We start from the raw sequence: 20,565 nt of genomic DNA, 5'->3' as shown, positions 1-20,565 counted from the left end.
ACATCTCTGCAAAACTTTATCAAGGTTTCGCAAGCAACTATCAAAAGAATTCCCGTAGACAGAAAAATCATCCATGAATACTTCCACAATACTCTCACAAAAGCCATGAAAAATAGCAGACATGCATCTTTGAAAAGTAGCAGGAGCATTACATAAACCAAAAGGCATACGCCTATAAGCATAAGTTCCATAGGGACAAGTAAAAGTGGTTTTCTCTTGATCTTTAGCTTTAACGACAATTTGTGAAAACCCGAATAACCATCAAGAAAGCAAAAATGAGTATTTTTAGATAACCTTTCTAGCATTTGATCAATGAATGGTAAAGGGTAATGATCTTTCTTAGTAACTTTATTAACTTTTCGATAATCAATGCACATTCTATACCCTACAACTACTCTTTGAGGTATGAGCTCATCATTATCATTAGGCACAACAATCATTCCTCCTTTCTTAGGAACGCAATGCACAGGACTAACCCATCTACTATGAGCAATAGGATATATAATACCAGCTTCAAGAAGTCGTAATACCTCATTTCTTACCACATCCTTCATCTTGGGAATTAGACGACGGTGAGGTTCAACAACAGGCTTCGCATCATCTTCCATATTAATGGCGTGTTGGCATATAGAGGGAGAAATCCCCTTCAAGTCATCAAGAGTATAGCCAATAGCACTTCGGTGTTTCTTCAATATTTGCAATAATCATTCTTCTTCAAACTCTGTAAGTTTAGAACTAATAATAACAGGATATATTTTCTTATCATCAATATGAGCATATTTAAGATTATCAGGTAAAGGTTTTAAATCAAAAACAGGATCCTCCTTTGGTGGCGGTGTTGTACCCAAGTCTTCCACTAGGTAAATCATGCTTGAGAATAGGTTGGCGAAGAAAAATCTCCTCAAGCTCCTCTCTTTCTTTCCTAAAAACTTCACTCTCGCTATCCTCCGGATGTTGCTCGCAAAGGATTGTTAGGAACAAGAACAATAGATGCACACTTTGCTCCATTTTAAAATCATTACTAGGCAAATCAGCTTTATAAGGAGTTTTAGTAAATTTAGAGAAGTTAAACTCATAAGATTCACCAACAAATTTAGTCAAAATTTTCTCTTTCTTGCAATCTATAATAGCTCCACAAGTATTTAGAAAAGGTCTACCAAACATGATAGGACAATAATCACTAGCGACAGAACCAAGTACCAAAAAGTCGGCGGGATATTTAATCTTACCACATAGAACTTCCACATCTCGAACAATACCAATTAGTGAAATAGTTTCTCTATTAGCCAGCTGAATAACCACATCAATATCTTCAAGTTCACAAGAATCAATTTCGTGCATAATCTCCGTGTAAAGCTCATAAGGTATAGCACTAACACTTGCACCAATATCACATAAACCATAATAGCAATGATCACCAATTTTAACGAGATAGCATAGGAACACTAGCTTGTTTGGGTTTATTAGGATGTGAAACAATATTAGAAGCATCTTCACGAGAAAATAATATGACCATCCTCAACATTTTCGGTCACAAGATCTTTAACTATGGCAACAACGGAGTTCAACTTTTATTTGTTCTTCAGGTTCTCTAGGTTTCTTTTCACTTTTATGAACTGCACTATTTATAACAGAGTACTCTTTCATTTTAGCAGGAAAAGGAGTTTTTTCAATATAAGCTTCGGGAATAACACGATCGAGCGGTTTCAACTACAACACATTTATTAATAGATGAATCAATTTTGTCTTTATACGGTTCATGATACTTATCAAAATTCTTCTTAGGCAATTCATAATGAGAGGCAAAGGCTTTATAAAGGTTTGCAGCAACTTGAGAATCAAGACCATATGTAGCACTAATATTACGAAATGTATCAGTATCCATAAAAGCTTCAATGCATTTATAATCATAAATTATACCTTTGTCGTTCTCCCATCCTTCAGTATTTTCTTGGATCCGATCAAGAAGGTCCCTTTTAAACTCTTCTTTGTTGCGTGTAAATGATCCAGAACAAGAAGTATCCAACAAGGTCTTGTCTTGAAAAGAAAGTCTTGCATAGAAATTATCAATAATAATATTACCAGGAAGCTCATGAATGGGGCATTTGAGCATTAAAGACTTCAATCTCCCCAAGCTTGGGCAATACTCTCTCCATCATGAGGCCAGAAATTATATATGCGGTTCCGATCTTTGTGAATTTCACTTGGAGGATAAAATTTGGAATAAAATAAAGGCACAATGTCCTCCCAGTCAAGAGAATCACCATTCTTCGAGCAATTTATACCAATGCGCCGCTTTACCGGACGACGATATAGAGAATAGCTTCTTCCTAACTTCATTCATAGCAATACCTGCACATTTGAATAACCCGCATAATTCATGCAAAAACAATAAATGATCACCGGGATGGACGGTTCCATCCCCTTCATAGCGGTTATCCATAACATGTTCAATAATTTTCGTAGGTATTTTATATGGTATTACTTCCTCACTCGGCGCCTCATCCACTACCGTTGCAGTAGTAGTAGATTTCCCAAATAGAAATTGAAGAGAAGATCTCTCCATAATGACTTATAGCGACGAGCGAGAAATAAAATCAGCACAAACGAGTAAAGGTTTTCCTTACCAATTCCACTTACCAATAGCGCTTCACTCCCGGCAACGGCGCCGAGAAAATAGTCTTGATGACCCACAAGTATAGGGGGTGTATCGTAGTATCTTCGATAAGTAAGAATGTCGATCCCAACGAGGAGCGAGAAGGTGTTGACAAGCGAGTTTCGATGAAGGTTTCACTGTAAATGCTCACAGACAAATATTCGGGGGGTTTTGATGTAACAGATGAAATAAGTACGAGTAGGTAAAATGCAAGAGAAATAATTGCAGCGAGTGGCCCAATCCTTTTTAGCACAAAGGACAAGCCGGTTTGTTTACTTATAATGACCAAACGTTCTCGAGGACACACGGGATTTTAGTCTAGTGCTTTCACTACATACGACTGATTAATCTTCATTGTTTTGATAAGTGTTGTGTGGGTGAACCTGTGCTAATGTACCGCCCTTCCTAGGACTAATACATACTTGTGATTATACCCCTTGCAAGCATCCGCAACTACAAGAAAGTAATTAAGATAAATCTAACCACAGCCTTAAACTCTGAGATCCTGCGATCCCTCCTGCATCGATATACCAACGGGGTTTAGGTTTCTGTCACTCCGGCAACCCCGCGATTGGCAAACGAGTACAAGATGCATTCCCCTAGGCCCATAAATGGTGAAGTGTCGTGTAGTCGACGTTCACACGACACCACTAGAAGAATAACACCACAACTTAAATATCATAACATTGAATATTACTCAACCATAGTTCACTACTAACATTTAGACTTCACCCATGTCCTCAAGAACTAAACGAACTACTCACGAGACATCATATGGAACATGATCGAGAGGTGATATGATGATGAATAACAATCTGAACATAGACCTTGGTTCAATGGTTTCACTCAATAGCATAAACAACAAGTAGAAATCGATACGGGAGAGTTTCCCCTATCAAACAATCAAGATCAAACCCAAATTGCTACAGCGGTGACGATGTCCAGCGGTGGAGATGGCGGTGATGATGGTGGAGATGATGATGATGGTGATGGAGATGATGTCCAGCTCGATGGCGGTGACGATGGCGTCGATTTCCCCCTCCGGGAGGGAATTTCACCGGCGGATTCCTGCCCGCCGGAGAGCTCTTTTCTCTCTGGTGTTCTCCGCCCCGCGAGGCGGCCGTAACCCTTCGTGAGGATTCCTCTCGTGGCTTAGGTCTTCGGGACGAAGGGTTTCGCGAAGAAAAGGAGGCGAAAGGGGTCGTGGGCCCCCCGGACCACATGGCGGCGCGGCCGGGGCATGGGCCGCGCCGCCCTAGGGTGTGGGCCCACCCCGGGTCCTCCCGGCCCCTCCTTCGGCTTCCTTCGTCATCCGGAAAAATAGGATTTTTCGTAAAACTCCCTTCCACGAGTTGATCTTCCGAAATATTTCATTCCGACGGTGCTTTTTCCAGCAGAATCCTGGCTCCGGTGCTCGATCTCCAAATAATCATGAAACATGCAAAATAGATGAAATAACATAAGTATTGTGTCCCAATATGAAATATATCAATAAATAACAGCAAATTATGATATAAAATAGTGATGCAAATTGGACGTATCAAGGCTCTGGCCAAGTTGATACTTGTGACTCCAAGAGGGAGTATTTATGCTCGATAGTGGGTTCATGCCTCCATTGAATCTGGGACAGTGACAGAAAGTTCTAAGGTTATGGATGTGCTGTTGCCACTAGGGATAAAACACCAATGCTTTGTCTAAGGATATTTGTATTGTTTACATTACACACAGTACTTAATGCAATTGTCTGTTGTTTGCAACTTAATACTAGAAGAGGTTCGGATGCTAACCCGAAGGTGGACTTTTTAGGCATAGATGCATGCTGGATAGCGGTCTATCTTATTTGTCGTAATGCCCTAAGTAAATCTCATATTAGTCATCATGATATGTATGTGCATTGCTATGCCCTCTCTATTTGTCAATTGCCCAACTGTAATTTGTTCACCCAACATGCTATTTATCTTATTGGAGAGACACCCCTAGTGAACTGTGGACCCCGGTCCATTCTTTTACATCTGAAATACAATCTACTTCAATCATTGTTCTCTGCTGTTCTTCGCAAACAAACATCATTCTCCACACCATACGTTTAATCCTTTATTTACAGCAAGCCGGTGAGATTGACAACCTCACTGTTAAGTTGGGGCAAAGTATTTTGATTGTGTTGTGCAGGTTCCACGTTGGCGCTAGAATCCCTGGTGTTGCGCCGCACTGCACTCTTTCACCAACAACCTTCACGTGGCCTTCATCTCCTACTGGTTCGATAACCTTGGTTTCTTACTGAGGGTAAACTTGCCGCTGTGCGCATCACACCTTCCTCTTGGGGTTCCCAACGGACGTGTGCATCACGCGCCATCAGCGGAAACATATGGCGGGAGAGCTGTGGCGGAAAAAAATGGCGGGAGAGCGTGGCGGGAGATACATGCGGGAAAATGTTTACCAGGAGATCGCGGGAGGGAGATATCACCCTGAAAATATTTGCGAAAAAGAAATCCTACTAACCCAAAACCCAAAACATGCAAATCATCGATTCTTAGAAGGCCAGTTGGCCTCTAGCTGACCGGTCGGTTGGCTACTGACCAATTAGTGCTGTCACAAAAATTGGAATTTTTTGAAAACGCGTGCTATTTCGAGAAATAAATAATAAATTCGTATTATTAAAAAAAATCATCGAGATCTCCCCCTCTACCTAGCACAATATTACATAGACAATAAAATTTATTGTTGTACGATATCTATAAAATATTATATTTATTGATTGATTTTTCTAAAAAATTGGTTAAACTTTACTTGATTGGATTTTTCAAAAAAATATAAGGCTTAAACCTTGGGATGGAGGCAATACTATTACTTACATGTTCTCATAGTGGGTATTGACGTAGCTAATTTTTGGTGGATTTAAACCTAAATTAATTTCTCCGTCGAAATGATGTCACCTAATTTTATGTATAATTTGAAAAGTACATGTAATTGTACATGTTAAATTGCACACCCACATGCAATTCTTTTGGACATAAATCATTATACAAATCTAACTGTTCTAGGGTTGACCTAATACTAACTTATTTTCCAGTCAATCTAGAATTAGCAAAACGGTTCTTTATACGCACAACGTAAATACATGAACCTTTCCCCACCACATTCGCCTCGACGCAGGGCACAGGAGCGTTGCACTATGAAAATATTGATTGATTGAAGTTGCGCACCGATTTCACCATGTCATACATCGTAGGCACGCGTTTAAATATTTCGAACAGATACAGTATGATATGCGCCAATCTCCGAGACTGAACATCCAGCTTTATAATCACACGATGCACTGCTGCAGTTACCTACTGCTAATCACTCACGAATTCAGATAATTTTGTGACGCTGTAAAACCAGAAGGTGGGCTTCCATCCATGTGACTGAATTGAAGAGAGAAACAAGCATGCATGGTAGACGACGTCGGCACGACCCCCCTATCAACTGCAGCCGCAGGTGCCATGAATTTCCATCCCTAGTGAGTGAATGTGTGTAGTGAAATGTCACAACCACCAACGCCTACCTCTCCGCTGTACTGTGCCACTGTCTGCATACATGTGTCCGCCTGCATGTGGTCATGTGGATGTGACATGGGCGAGGTGTGCTGGTATCCTGCATTAACCTAGCAATAATCGTCTATTTTCTTCGGTAAATAAATAGCAAAGCCAAGGACCCAAAACCCCTATAAAAACCCACCTAGCCACTCCATACAGCATCACTCACTCACTCACAGTCTCCCACTACACTCTCCAACTAAACCAAAGCGACTGAGCTGGTTCCTGCCACCATGGCTGCACGCCGCGCTTACGCCGCCGCGACCTTGGCCCTTCTGGCGGCGGCGCTGGTGCTGTCCGCGGCGCCGGCGGAGGGCGCAGTGTCGTCCTGCGGGCAGGTGATTGGTTACATTGCCCCCTGTCTCACCTACGCCATGGGCAGCGTGCCCAAGCCGAGCAGCAACTGCTGTAGCGGCGTCCAGAGCCTGAACTCGGCTGCCGCCAGCACCGCCGACCGTCAGACAACCTGCACCTGCCTGAAGCAGCGAGCTGGCGGCGTGGGCGGCCTCAGGCCCGACCTCATCGCCGGGATCCCCGGCAAGTGCAACGTCAAGATCCCCTACGCCATCAGCCCCAACACCGACTGCTCCAAGTAATTACTACTCCACTTTTATTCTTGCTCTAGTAATTCATGGATCTAGCAAACTGATTACTACTGCTATCTCCTGTCCGAAATAATGTCGCAAATGTCTACATCCGTATCTAGACAATGCAAAGGAGAAAATTCGATCCTAATTCAGTTTTGGTCTACGTTTGAATGTTTGCAGGGTGCACTAAGCAAGTGTCAGATCTGAATCACCCGGAGATCAGATGCATGGGAGTCTGAGGTGATGAGAGAAATAAATCGAGGAGGACTAGCTTCAGCTAGCTACTAGTAGTACTGGATGCATATGCATGGGTCCACGTACCTTTTTTTACTATTACCGCGTGATTAGTTTCACTGCGCCTTAATAATTTACTTTTACCGCTGCCGCTCCGATCGTACGTTGTGGTTGCTGCTGTTTCCGCTACGGTTTTAATCGCTGCCGTGTCTGTAATCCTCAGTGTCAGGGTACATGTGTACTGTGTCTGCAATCCATAGTATGCTTTATATCCATCGGTGAAGTGAAACGCATGGTCCTCTAATAATGTCACTTTAGATCTATCGTTGAAGTGAAACGAATGGTCCTTTCATATCTACCATACATAGTATTTGAATGTCTGCGTTGCACGACCCTCTCATTTTTTATCTTACCCCAAATCTGAACATAACAAATATGGAAAAGGTTCATGTGTATGACAAGAATTGACGGGTTGTTGCATACTATGCAACCCGGCCGTGGACTAATTTCAAACTTGTAAAATCAGTGAAAAGGATATTCTGCAATATTGGTCATAACTACTTGCATAACAGTTTAAGATCACGTCTAATGTTTTAAATCGCACAACATTGGCAACATAAATAGGTTTGATTAAAAAGGAGACCTTAACATTTCAGTACGCCATTTAAACTTGCACATGCAAGGAACAAAATGCTAGAACAAAATATCATTGAAAAGGCACCATCAAAATAATCTATTATATTGATCACAAACCAAAGTTCTTCAAGGCTTAAAGCCTATTTTTTTTCCAGAAAGTCAAACTATGTTAAGTTTGACTAAGTTTTTATAAAAAATCATTAACATGAAAAGTACAAAATCAATATCATTAGATAGATAATGAAATATATTTTCATATGGTACCTATAAAATATCATATGTGTTTATAAATTCTTCTAAAAGTTTGGTCAAACTTTACTCCGTTTGACTTTCTGAAAAAAATATAGACCTTAAGCCTTGGGATGGAGGTAGTAATTTCCTATCGGACGGCAAAAAATGTGGATAGTTAGACGACTCCTGCGGAAGAGAAACCCCGTCCTGGACTTTATACAATTGCATTCACATATCTTACAATGGGTGATGTGTTTACGCATTAGCTCTATTGTGCAAACTATAAAAACTCACAAAGAAGTACTAAGTAGGTAAGGTTGGTGTAGATCATAAAACTAGCTACAATGGAGTATCATAAGTAGTATCATGCATGATATATTGCCATATCTTACAATGGGTGATGTGTTTACGCATTAGCTCCATCGTGCAAACTATTGAAACTCATAAAAACTCACAAAGAAGTAATAGGTAAGGTTGGTGTAGATCATAACACTAGGAGAAATGTTATTGTCTTATGCACGGACATCTTGTTTATGTTTGTGCCATCTGATTCAGACTGTTTCGTGCTTTGAGATATGTGTTAATAAATATCATTAGTTTCATCAAGTTTCAAGAAAGCTTATTGGCACACAACAAAACCTAGTGATTTTGTGCAGAGGAGGTCCCGTGCACGGGACAGTCGCCATTCTCATAAGACTAGCCACAATAAGAATATCATAAGTAGTATCATGCAAGTCATATCAACAAATATCTAATGTGGTATACTATGCAACCCTAAATCCTAGTAGTAGATGTCGTATTACAACGCGTAAAACTAAAATTTAATGACACAAACATCATGTATATAAATTTGAATTGAGATCCTACAAAATATTAAATATGAAGAAACTATAATAGCGCATCGTGATATGACTATTGCAGTGGTTATTCGAGACGAAATAACAGGTGGCTTTATGTGATCATCTTATTATGGAGCTCTTCCCATACATGCACATGAATGATGATATGATCCTAATCATAAATAGTACCAATGCTAGTGGCGGGTTCTACACTTTTTGAGAACTCCATTACCATATCGCAACCCTCACAGCCACACTTGCATACTTTCTATTTACGTTAGTCATTTATTTTGTTGTTAGTTATTTTAAACCCCTCTCAATTACCGTTATCCTATCAATCTATAGAGTAGGCTATTTCTAAACACCGTTTTGGGTACGAACTTGGCCGCTTGACAATGTGGCTACAAGGTTGTGTTGTTTCCATTTGCAAAGCTTCCAAGGGAAAAAAATTATAAATAATATTTGCTGCTACAAGTACTGCAGTAACCCTATTTTTGGTATAGGAATCTAGTCATCAACTGACATCTTGAACCCATCATCAGTGTCCCTCAATGTTAACAATGCGGCAAGGGATAGAAAGAAAAATTCAAGTTGCAAGAAATCACGGGTAAAATTAATCCAAGAAAATAAAGTTTATTCTTTAGAACGGCTGACATATGGGACGCATCAGCCAGCAGTGTCCTCAACATAAACAAAGCGACAGGGGATCGCAAAAAAAAATAAAAAATAAAGTAGCAATAAATCAAGGTAAAACATAAATCCATGGAAGAAAATGTTTATTATGCAAATAGGCTGACACCCGAGACCCATCATTTAGCAGCATAAATGGCTCAACCGGGGAACGTCACCAGGTGGAAACAGAGGACACGATTGAAAAACAACAATGCCAGAGACGCTGCCATCAGGACCCAACAGTCCGTGAGGGTGCCGATTTGCGTTGGCATGGCCACCGCACTCAAGAAATCCTCATTTACCACGTACATGGCGACCATGCGCGATGTTTTTCCTCTATCCGTAGCACTAGATGGATCAAATCGAGAAAAAAAAGTTATGGGATCTACCACGAAAAGATTTAAAAATCATTGGGGATGGGTTATCATCGACCATGGCCGGAGACCAATTTCGTCGCATATGGCAATTTTTTTTTTGTAGTGAACGACTTCTAGATTTAATTGATAGTCTTGATATCAAAGCAGAAAGTACACCTCATACAACTTCCAAGAGGCCGTGCTTAAAGAGGCGAACGCAAAATTACCTCGCTTCACTGAGAAGAAGAATTTAAATGGGTGCAACGTTGTTAAACACAATCATGTAGGGGGAGTAATATTAAATATTTCCACCTTTTCGTTAATGGTAAACACCGTCGAAAAAGATATTTCAGCTTGAACATGATAAGGGTACAATCATAGGTCAATGAAATATTAAGAATTATATCAAGGGTTATTTGGGGGCTCCTTCCTAGGACCATTTCTCTTTCGTCGAGCCATAGATATGGAGGTGTATGAAGCTATTATACATATGGAAAATAATAAAGCTTCGGGACCTGACGGGTTCCCTGTGGAGTTCTGCAAAACATTTTGGGTAGTAATTAAGCACGATGTTATGAATATGTTTGAACTTTTTCAACAAGGGGAGTTACCAATTTTTCATCTTTTATCTATGGCACTATTATCATACTTCCTTAAAAATAAAATGTGGTCCAAATTCAACAATACAGACCGACATGTCTTCTGAATGTAAGTTTAAAATTTTCACAAAGGTTGGGACAAACCGTGTAACTAAAGTGGTGAATAGTATTATTAGACCCACGCAAACAACTTTCAAGTCTGGAAGGCATATTATGGAAGGAGTGCTAATCCTACAGTAGAATATTCATGAACTTCATAGGAAGAAAATGGATGGAATTCTATGAAATTTGATTTCGAAAAAGCATATGATAAGATTAAGTGGCCATTCGTTCAGAAGATTATGTGCATGAAATATTTTGATCCTAAATGGTACAACTTCATAGGAACAAAATTGATGGAATTCTATGAAATTTGATTTTGAAAAAGCATATGATAAGATTAAGTGGCCATTCATTCAGAAGATTATGTGCATGAAATATTTTGATCCTAAATGGTACAACTGCATAGATCATTTTGCGAGTCGACGCCGTGTTGTTATTAAAATAAACAACTACATATATTACTATTTCAAAACTATAAAAGGATTGAGACGAGGAGAGCCATTGTCACCTTTGTTATCTAATCTTGTGGCGGATATGCTTGCAATTTTAATTGTGCGAGCAAATGAAGATGGTCAAGTGGATGGGTTAATACCACATATAGTTGATGGTGGAATTTCCATCCAATAATATGTGGATGATACAATTATTTTTTCGGGGCACAGATCAACATGAAGCTGATTCTATGCATTTTTGAGCAATTTTTGGGACTGGAAATTAACTTCCATAAGAGTGAAGTTTTTTTCGGCAAGCTAAGGAAGTAGAGGAGGATTATATTAACCTTTTCGATTCTGAAGCATGATCTTTCCCATTCAGATATTTGGGAATCCCAGTAGTGGACGGAGTGTCATACGGGATCGTTTAAAAGTACGCATCTTGGATGGGAAATTTGTTATCCTATGGAGATCGATTAGTGATAATTAATTAAGTTTTGACTAGCCTACCTATATTCATATTCTTCTTCTTTGAATTATGGAAAAGTGTACGGAAAAGACTGGATTTCTTTAGATCAAGGTTCTTCTGGAAAAGCGATGGCCATAAGATGAAGTATAGACTTACTTGATGGAACGTTATTTTCGGTCCAAAAGATCAGTGTGGTATGGGAGCTGAAGTGCTAGACATCAAGAATAAGTGTTTATTAAGCATGTGGCTTTATAATCTCTTAATTAACATATAAGGTGTATGGAAAGAACTCATTCAAAATAAATATCTTCATTCTAAATCCCTATCCCAAGTAGAGTCCAAATCATCGGACTCACCTTTTTTTTGGAAGGACCTACTGAAAACAAAAGAGGAGTTTTTGTTCGACGTGGATCTTTCACTGTAGGAAATGGTGAGGATACACTCTTTTGCGAGGACAATTGGCTAGGCAAAATTCCTCTTTCTCAACAATATCCATCATTATATAACATAGTACAATGAAAACAAGTTTCGGTTGCTAATTAATATTATGTCACGGAGGCCCTTAAACATAGGTTTTAGACAGGCTCTCACGGGTTCCGGGGGTGATGGCTGGGTTCACCTTTGTACTCGACTGATGGATGTTCAGTTATCCACTCAATCGGATATATTTGTTTGGAAGTTAAGAACATCTGGTGTTTTCTCCTTCAAATCATTGTATCTAGATTACATGAATGACCATACAAAATTTTTGCGCATATATATTTCAAAAATGTAAAAGTGCCACTTAAAATTAGGATATTTATGTGGTTCTTACTTCGCCGAGTGTTGCTTACAAAAGATAATTTAGCAAAAAGGAATTGTGAAGGGAGTAGAAGTTGTTGTTTTGTGATCAATATGAAACAAGACAACACCTATTCATATCGTGCCCTTTTGCAAAGATTGTGCGACTTGTTGTTTATATGGCATTCAATATTAGTCCTCAACCAATATAACAAATTTGTGTGGGAATTGGCTAGGTGAGATTGCAAAGTAAGATAAATTACAAAACAAAGTTGGTGTTTGTCCTTTACTTTGGTACATAAGAAATACTACGGATGATTATATCTTTAACAATGCAAAATTGACTTCTTAATGTAGGTAGTACCGTTGGCTACTCAGTGGATCCGTTCATTGTTCCTCCTACAACCAACAAAGAAGTGAGAGGATTTGGATTATTGGGTGCAACCTGCTCGAGAAGGTTGCACATGATTTATACAACTAGTGCAATTGACGTTTTGATCATAGAATAGCATGTTAGTGCAGACTCACTATATATTTTCTCTTCTGTTCAGATGGGCGATCCATTTGTTGACCCAGTGTGACCCATGATGTAACCATTTGCAGATAATGCCCTTGTGGCATTTGAGTCCATCCACTCATTGAAGAGAAAGAATGAAGGAAAGAAGGGGAGATGAGCGGTGAATCTTGACATGATGAAAGTATATGATCATGTGGAATGGTGGTTTATTGAATCAATGATACTGAATCTTCAATTTCCTTCTTTGCTAATTCAGCGTATTATCAAATGTGTTCTAATGTCAGTTCTTCTATCAAGGTGAATAGATGTCTTCTTAAGCTGTAATCGTGGAATCAGGGAGAGATACTTGATGTTACCTTACTTGTTCTTGTATTGTGTATAAGGTTTGACAACTCTTTTACACCACTACAATACTAGTTTTGTTGATAGAGGTGTATGTCCTTGCAATAGTTTGTTATGGATCTTGCACATGTTATTTAATTTGCAGATGATTGTGTGATCTTCATTAATGCTAACTGTGCAATTCCAAGGAGGCTGGAGGAGATTATCCAAATTTATAATGAGACATTTGTCCAGAGGGTAAATAAAGGGAAGAGTGCTATATTTTTAGTCCATGTACACCTGATGATCATAGAAATACAGTGAAGGAATGTCCAAATATGGAAACAAAAGCTTTCACTGAAATGTATCTTGGCTTACCATTGGCATTTGTAAAGCTTACTAGTGATACCTTTGAGTATATAGCAGAAAGTGCAAGAGGAAAAATAAATGGGTGGGCAGAGAAGAACCTCATCTCCTACTTTGGAAAGAAGGGTCTAATGATATTTGCTATTGATGCCAAACCAACCTATAGTATGAGTTGTTTCCTTCTCTCTAAAGGACCATGTGAAAAGCTCACATCCATGATGGGTAAATTTTGGTGGAGTGGAAATCTAGATAAGATATCCATGCATTTGGATTGCATGGGAGAAAATTGCTATTCCAAAATGACAAGAAGGCATGGGATTTCGAGATATGCACAAATTCAATATTGCATTGGTAGGGAAAAGAGCCTCGAGAATCGTTATGAATCCAAACTCTCATTATTCTTAGGTCCTTCATACCAGTTATTTGCACAATCAAAACTTCATTACAACTACAACACCTAGAGCTGCTACTAGGACTTGGCGATCAATTTTGGTGTGAAGGGAGGCTTTGAAACTTAGTATCGTCAAGAGAGTGGGATTAGGAGAGTCTATTTTGATTTGGGATGATAGTTAGCTCCTAGATATTGCCACAACAAAGCCAATGGGTTGTTTGCATGATTCTAATCTAACTACTATTAGTGAATTATTGGCGCTTGATCATAAGTACGGAATATACCATTTGTTCGTGGTCTATTCTTCAATTCAGATGATGACTCAATTTTGAACATACATCTTCATAGGAGTGCTGGAGAATATTGGTTGGCTTGGTCAAAAGAAAATCCAAAGGTATATTCAGTTCTCTCGAAATCAAGGAGAGGAGACAACTTGGAATGAGGCGGCTCCTTCATCATCTGATAATGATAAAGATTAATGGAAGAAGCACGAGCCTTAATGGAAATGTTTATGGAATCTTTCTATTGTTCCTAAGGTGAGATTACTTTTGTGGGGAGATCTTTGTGTTACTTTACCGAATTACATAATTTTATCATGACGACATGTCATGGAAAATCACACCTACAGAATATGCGAAGCAGAATCCAGAAGTTTGATGCATGCGCTAATTGAGTGCAACCATGCAAAATAGTTTTGGTATTCGAGAAAGAAAATTTTGATGGTAAAGTTGTGGATACTCCATCCTACGACATGTGTGGCGGATATATTATGTGATCCACCGTTTATTGTAAGGGATAGACAAATTATCATTACATGATGTACTCAATCCGGGCGAGGAATAATCTAACACATGGCGAAACTGGTTTTAATTCAGTCAAGTCAATGCAGTTTATTCAGTATAGACATTGTAGACATCGGAGTTACCCAGGGATAAGATGACTATGAAACCTCCTCGATGATCTTGTAAATAGCAGATACCATCAGAGGGTAAAATGAAGAAAAAAATCAGAAGGGTTATTCAGGTGGAGTTACGACATGGCGTCGTTAGGAGTCCTAGCCAGTGATGGCGTTTCATTCGTGGAGCTTCTTGCAAGTTCTATAGAGAATTTTTTGATTATCTAATAGCAGAAGCATTGGCTTTGTGAGATGCTATTGTAGGGGAGCATGGCTTCAATCTTCATGGTAGATTGCTCATAACTTGTGCGACACTAGTGATTGTTTGGCATATTTGTTTTGTGATCAAGCCTAATTTAGATGAGAGTGCCGAGCTAAGTTTGTCTTTTATGTGTTTTACCATCATCTTTGCTCGCTGTGAGACTAATTAGGCGGCTCATTCTTCCGCAAAATGAAAATATGCAATCATTCATGTGTTTAGACTTGTTATAGGGAGGATTTTAGTCCTCTAAATTTTGTACTTCGGTTAGAGATGCTCTTACTGTACTATACAACATTTATGTTGCCAGCTGCTAGCTCAACTATTGTGTTTGCTCAAATGTCTATCCGCTTGACTTGTTTTGGATGAACGATCCATAGGGTTGTTTGGCCCTGCGGAAATATAGCCGTGAGCAGGAATTCCCAGCCGGTTTGAAAGAACACCATCTGAGTGTGCTCGCCTATAGCAGTTGGCTTGGCCCTACGGAAGCCAACTTTGTGATTTTCTCAACCGGTTCTAGCAGTGCGAGTTGCGCAGTCGGCTCCACTTTAGAATCGATTGAACAAGTTCTGCTATAAGTCTGCAGTAATCTGCTTATATTTTTTGACCAACATTTCTGCTTTGTATCCGCCTCCAAGGCTCCAACAAGCCTCCACAGCGTTTAGGGCCGTTCAATCGCAAAGTTAGAGCGTGTAGCTGGTCAGCTCACGTTGCTGGGCCGCTACTCCCATGATTGACCTGAACGCCTTCAGGTGAATCGGGCCAGCATGCACCATGGGCCGTGCCATATTGAAGTATTTTTTTTTGTTTAGTGGCCTTCAACTGCTGTCTTCCGTGCACCCCACAGTCCAGCGGCGGCGCTTTGTTTGCCTCCCCTTCAGCGATGGCAAGGCCGCCGCGCTCGCCTCTCCGTCGTTGCCCCCAGCTAGGACCGGAAGGAAGGGGCTAACATCCAAAGATTAATTGGCAGGCTACTTGATCCAAAACCACCACAAGAGAGAGCTGCAATTTCTACGCAATCGACGGACAATCACAGTTGGTTTCAGGTGGTGGACAACTTGGTTGAAGACATAAACATCGATGGAGATGGTGCGCTCATGTGTTATGTCTACATCTACTTTCTTTCCTGGCCGATGTATCTGATATCACTATTTTGAATCATATTTTTCCACGTTTTTTTTTTGTAGATCAGAGTCATGCACCAACCCTATTTGCAGGAGATTAAAGACTTCAGCATGGATTCAGTCCTCAAATATAGCAGCTTACTATTGGTAAGAGAAAATTAGTTATGACTGTTGATTAGAGTACGTACATACCCATGTGAAATCTTTGAATTCTAGGCTATTCCAACCAAATTTTATTTGTGTCATTTTCTAAAGTTGCTTCATGGCCACTTAATAATCAAGCAAATCTAAGTTATTTACTTCTTGTCGTGTTAGCAATGATACATCTGCAATAGCAACATTGTGTGACTCAAATTTATTAAGATTTACACTTGCGGAACTCCCTTGTTGTTCCAAAGAAAAATAACCCGTAGAGATTCAGACTATCCCATATGGGCAAACGGCATTTATTCAGTTCCGAGCTCATCCTTCCCATAGCACTACCCTTCACATGTACCGATTTCCGGAGCCCATGCAGATTTACTGGTCAATGATCAAGTTGGTGCCTTAAAACAATGGTTTTTTCATGGAAAAGTGGCCTTCACACTAGTAAGAAAAAGCCCACTTCTAGCGTATCAAATTCGGCTACCAGTTGCGGGTGGTGATATAGTGGTATTAGTTACTAGTCGTGTGCCCGCCCAACACGCGAGTAGTAATGCTTGTACCTGTCGTGTGCGCCCAGAGCATGCTGCCACTAAGGTTACTGGTAGCGCACCCAGTGGCACGTGACTAGTACCCTGCCTGCCTTTCCCCCTTCTTTACACATGTATATAATATGCAGAAATATATAACATCAATTATCAGGCAGCAGCAAATACACAGAATTAGCCAAATGACAAAATCATTACACTACAAAGCCAAGCAATGACCAAGTCATTACATTGAGCACAATAGCCAAGTGATCAAATCATTACACTACAAGCCAAGCAAGTGACCAAGTCATTATATACATTGAGCACAATAGCCAAGTGACCAAATCACTCCTCTGCCTTTGGCTCCACGGGTGGGTAATGAACAATGACCCCGTCAGAATCTCTTGGGCCGTGGAACTCACCATCACATGAGGAGGAGGCGCCCCGCTATTTGTAGTAGAAGAAGGTCTCCCCGTATAAATTATCCAAGTAGAAATAACACTTAGTTCCTGGCTCCATCCCGTAGAACTCTATCATCTCCTTCTAACTACGCCCGTGAAAATAGGTTCGGTTCGCCTCATTGGTGACTTCAACAGCGAAGGTCCTCTCCGCTATGGGTAGTATGTTCAATGTTTCTATGTAAACGCTCCATGAAGTCACGTCTTGCGCTACATGGGGTAGCCTAAACACAATTACGGAATAAACAGCAATTAAATCAAAGATACAAGTCAATGCAACACTATATATGAACAACTAACTAATTGGACTAAAACATACCGACATGGTTTTATTGTCCTCTTTGAAAAGTATGACAAACTTTTTGTCCATGCACCTATATTGTCCACAGTCTGTGCACCGATTCATAAAAGCCATTTGCTGCATAACAGTTGGGTTATGTTAACAATTACAACATACTATAGCATACAAATCTATTGGACCTAAAAATGAACTTCAAATAAGGCCTCATATTTATATTGGACCCAGAAATCACAAGGACGGGGTCAGCGAGCTAAGTACGATGCACAAGATTTGTATTTGTCCATATGAAGGCTTGCTGACACCACCCCAGGATCACGCTAAAAAAATCTAATCATCAGCCATTACAAATATAGCATTATTAGCATCAAATCATCGGCAATATGACAAATATTAGGGATTTAAAATGAACTTCAAATAAGGCCTCATATTTATATGCGATCCAAAAACCGTAGAGATGGAGTGAGCAAGCCAAGTACGATGCACACAATTTTTATCTATGCATATGACAAGGTTCGCTCACACCACCCCACAATAACTGCCAAAAAAATTCTAATCATCAGCCATTAAAAATATAGTGTACAAATCTATATAACATACAAATATATGTAGCATACTATAGCATACAAATCAATATAGCATACAAATCTATATAGCATACGAATATAAATAGCATACTATAGCATACAAATAATATAGCATACAAATATAGCACATACACACGGTGGGGGGAAGGTGGCAGTGGCGATGACGATTGGTCGAGGAAGGCGGCGGCACGTCGGGGAAGGCGGCGTCGGTGCGTCGGGGAAGGTGGCGGTGACGCATGCATCTCGAGGAAGGTGGCGGCGGCTCCGATGGCGCTAGTTAAGGTTCGCTCGTTCGGATTTGGAGATCCATAATGAGGAAAGAGTGGGAGCTAGGGAGGTTAGTTGTATACCACTTTCCAGGAAATAATAGCAACATGATGCAGACTGGGGCACGTTGCGGCTAACTCATTAGTCGTGTGTTGCCGTGGACGCACACTGCGGCTAACTTAGTAGCCGCGTGCCTTTCAGCGGTGCGCTGCCGATAGTTTGTTGTTACGTGCAGCCTCGAAGGCACACGCTGCCAATAAGATTGCTCCTATAGTCTTATTTGTGGATCTGATCCTAAGACGAGCTTCTCGAAGATGTCTTATAAGTGGTTGCTATATAGCTATAAGCATAAGACATCTTCGAGAAATTCTGCCATAGGAGCTTCCCACGATCGATCGACAACAATCTTTGCTAAATTTTGTGTTTTGTGAGAAAGTGTGAGAGGGGGCACACACATATATATAGCACCTAAATTGGTGCACAAGCACTATACTTATTGTCTCATAAAGTGCAGCCATTGACGCATCGTGAGCACTCACGATGCTTTATATCGTCCCGGAGGAAAAGGAGACGATAGTGTGTTTGTTAGGTACGGGCACCGCATACCAGTCGTGTGCCAAACAAGGGCGCACTACCAATATCTTCTTACCTGTCGCGTACCCCCTTTTTCGCCCGCTGTAGAAAATTTCGTGTTATGTGCACAGGTGGTTCCCACTTACTAGCCGTGTGCCTTACCTGGTGGTACACTACCACTATGATCTTACTAGTCGCGTGCTCCTTTTTGGCCCGCTGCTAAAAATAGGAGCCGAGTGCGCTTGCTGAAGCCCGCTGCCATTAGTCGTGCCTCTATAGCCTTTTCCCTACTAGTGCCAGTCGGGTACATGGCAACACATGTTGATCAATTTGTTTGCACCCACTCTTAGTTCATTTCATGTTTGATCAAATGTCATATTGAATGTATAGGTCCTACAAACAAAGGTTTATTGAATGTCTATACAGTTTTACTTCAAGGGTATGCTTGATTGAACCCCCACCGCCAACTCGGAATTCACCGGCCCGTCTCAAAATATCTACTTCCTCCGATCCATATTATTTGTCGCTAGTATGGATGCATCTAAAACTAAATTGTGTCTAGATACATCCATACTGGCGACAAGTAATATAAGTCGGAGTGAGTACATATTTCTACTCTCTCATACCGTAAATTATTGAATGTATAGATACACAACTTTTATTAGCCCAAAGGTGCTTCATCAATAATTTCGTCGTGAATATTTAAATCGAACTTAACATGATCATGTAGTATAACTAAGCCTACTTAGCTATGATGAATAATCATTAGAGTATGTGATCTATTTAATCCAAGTGCAGTTTTTTTATGCAGGACGAGGATGCTATAATGAAACTATTGACATTTGAAGCCTGAGAGGATTTGGTGAAGAGGAGGGTAGGGAAGAACTCCATGGTGATCTGCCAAGATGTAAGTTTGGATGGATGAACTGAGACTGGTGAGCAAAACAGTAGTCAATTCAGTTTCAGAGTTGCCTCTTCATTAGTTTATAAGCTCGTTGAAGAATAAGTGATCCCATTGAACAAAAATGTGGAGGTTGAGTACCCTCTAAAACCTTATTCACACACTGATGCATCAATAATTTTCTCATGCATGATATCTAGCTTTCTCGGAATGTTATGTACTCTCTCCGATCCATATTAATTGTCCCTGATATGGATGTATCTAGATACACTTTAGATCCGTGAACTTGTTGAAGATTTTTTTTTGGTTTTGGAACGGAACTTGTTGAAGAATGTTTTCTTCTTTCACCTGTGGAGAACCACCGGCAAATTCTGCCCTTCCAAATATCAAAGTTTGGCTTCTGGCTGAGGAAGAAGTTTGGATGGAGCATTACATTTAAATTTTAATAATTGATTCATCAGTATACGTAGTAAGCAACAAAAATCTCTTGCATTTGAAAGATCAATATTCTTGTTGTGCCCTGTTCGAAATTGATCGTGCCACTGTAGTTCAATATCGGTGGTCGTATCTGGCATGCAGTTACTAGAGATTGTCACCCCCACTTGCAGTTCAAGTAGATAAGCAAACAACATCTGTAAAAAAAAACTATTGCTGCAAGAACACGTTGCCAATATGGTACGCAGTAATCAGTATCATTTGCTGGAACAACTGTATGGAACTTGATCCGAAGACAACAACATTTATACATTTTTTCACTACATGTTCTGAGG

The 20,565-nt window shown here is 40.1% G+C and overlaps 1 protein-coding gene across 1 annotated transcript; it reads left to right on the top strand.

The window, feature by feature from the left end:
- The first annotated feature begins 6,464 nt into the window (after window positions 1-6,464).
- On the top strand, window positions 6,465-6,827 carry LOC124699335 (non-specific lipid-transfer protein 4-like). The gene has a single exon (XM_047231653.1). It carries the CDS (start codon window positions 6,465-6,467, stop codon window positions 6,825-6,827), a length of 363 nt encoding a protein of 120 aa, XP_047087609.1.
- Window positions 6,828-20,565: the final 13,738 nt, after the last annotated feature.

Source organism: Lolium rigidum, chromosome 3, assembly GCF_022539505.1.
Source record: "Lolium rigidum isolate FL_2022 chromosome 3, APGP_CSIRO_Lrig_0.1, whole genome shotgun sequence".
NCBI lineage: Eukaryota > Viridiplantae > Streptophyta > Magnoliopsida > Poales > Poaceae > Lolium > Lolium rigidum.
The sequence above is the reverse complement of the archived record's forward strand: the minus strand, read 5'-3'. Positions and strand labels throughout refer to the sequence as shown.

Bases quoted from the DNA above. Each gene is read 5' to 3' on its own strand.
- LOC124699335 (XM_047231653.1), top strand. From the start codon at position 6,465: ATGGCTGCACGCCGCGCTTACGCCGCCGCGACCTTGGCCCTTCTGGCG.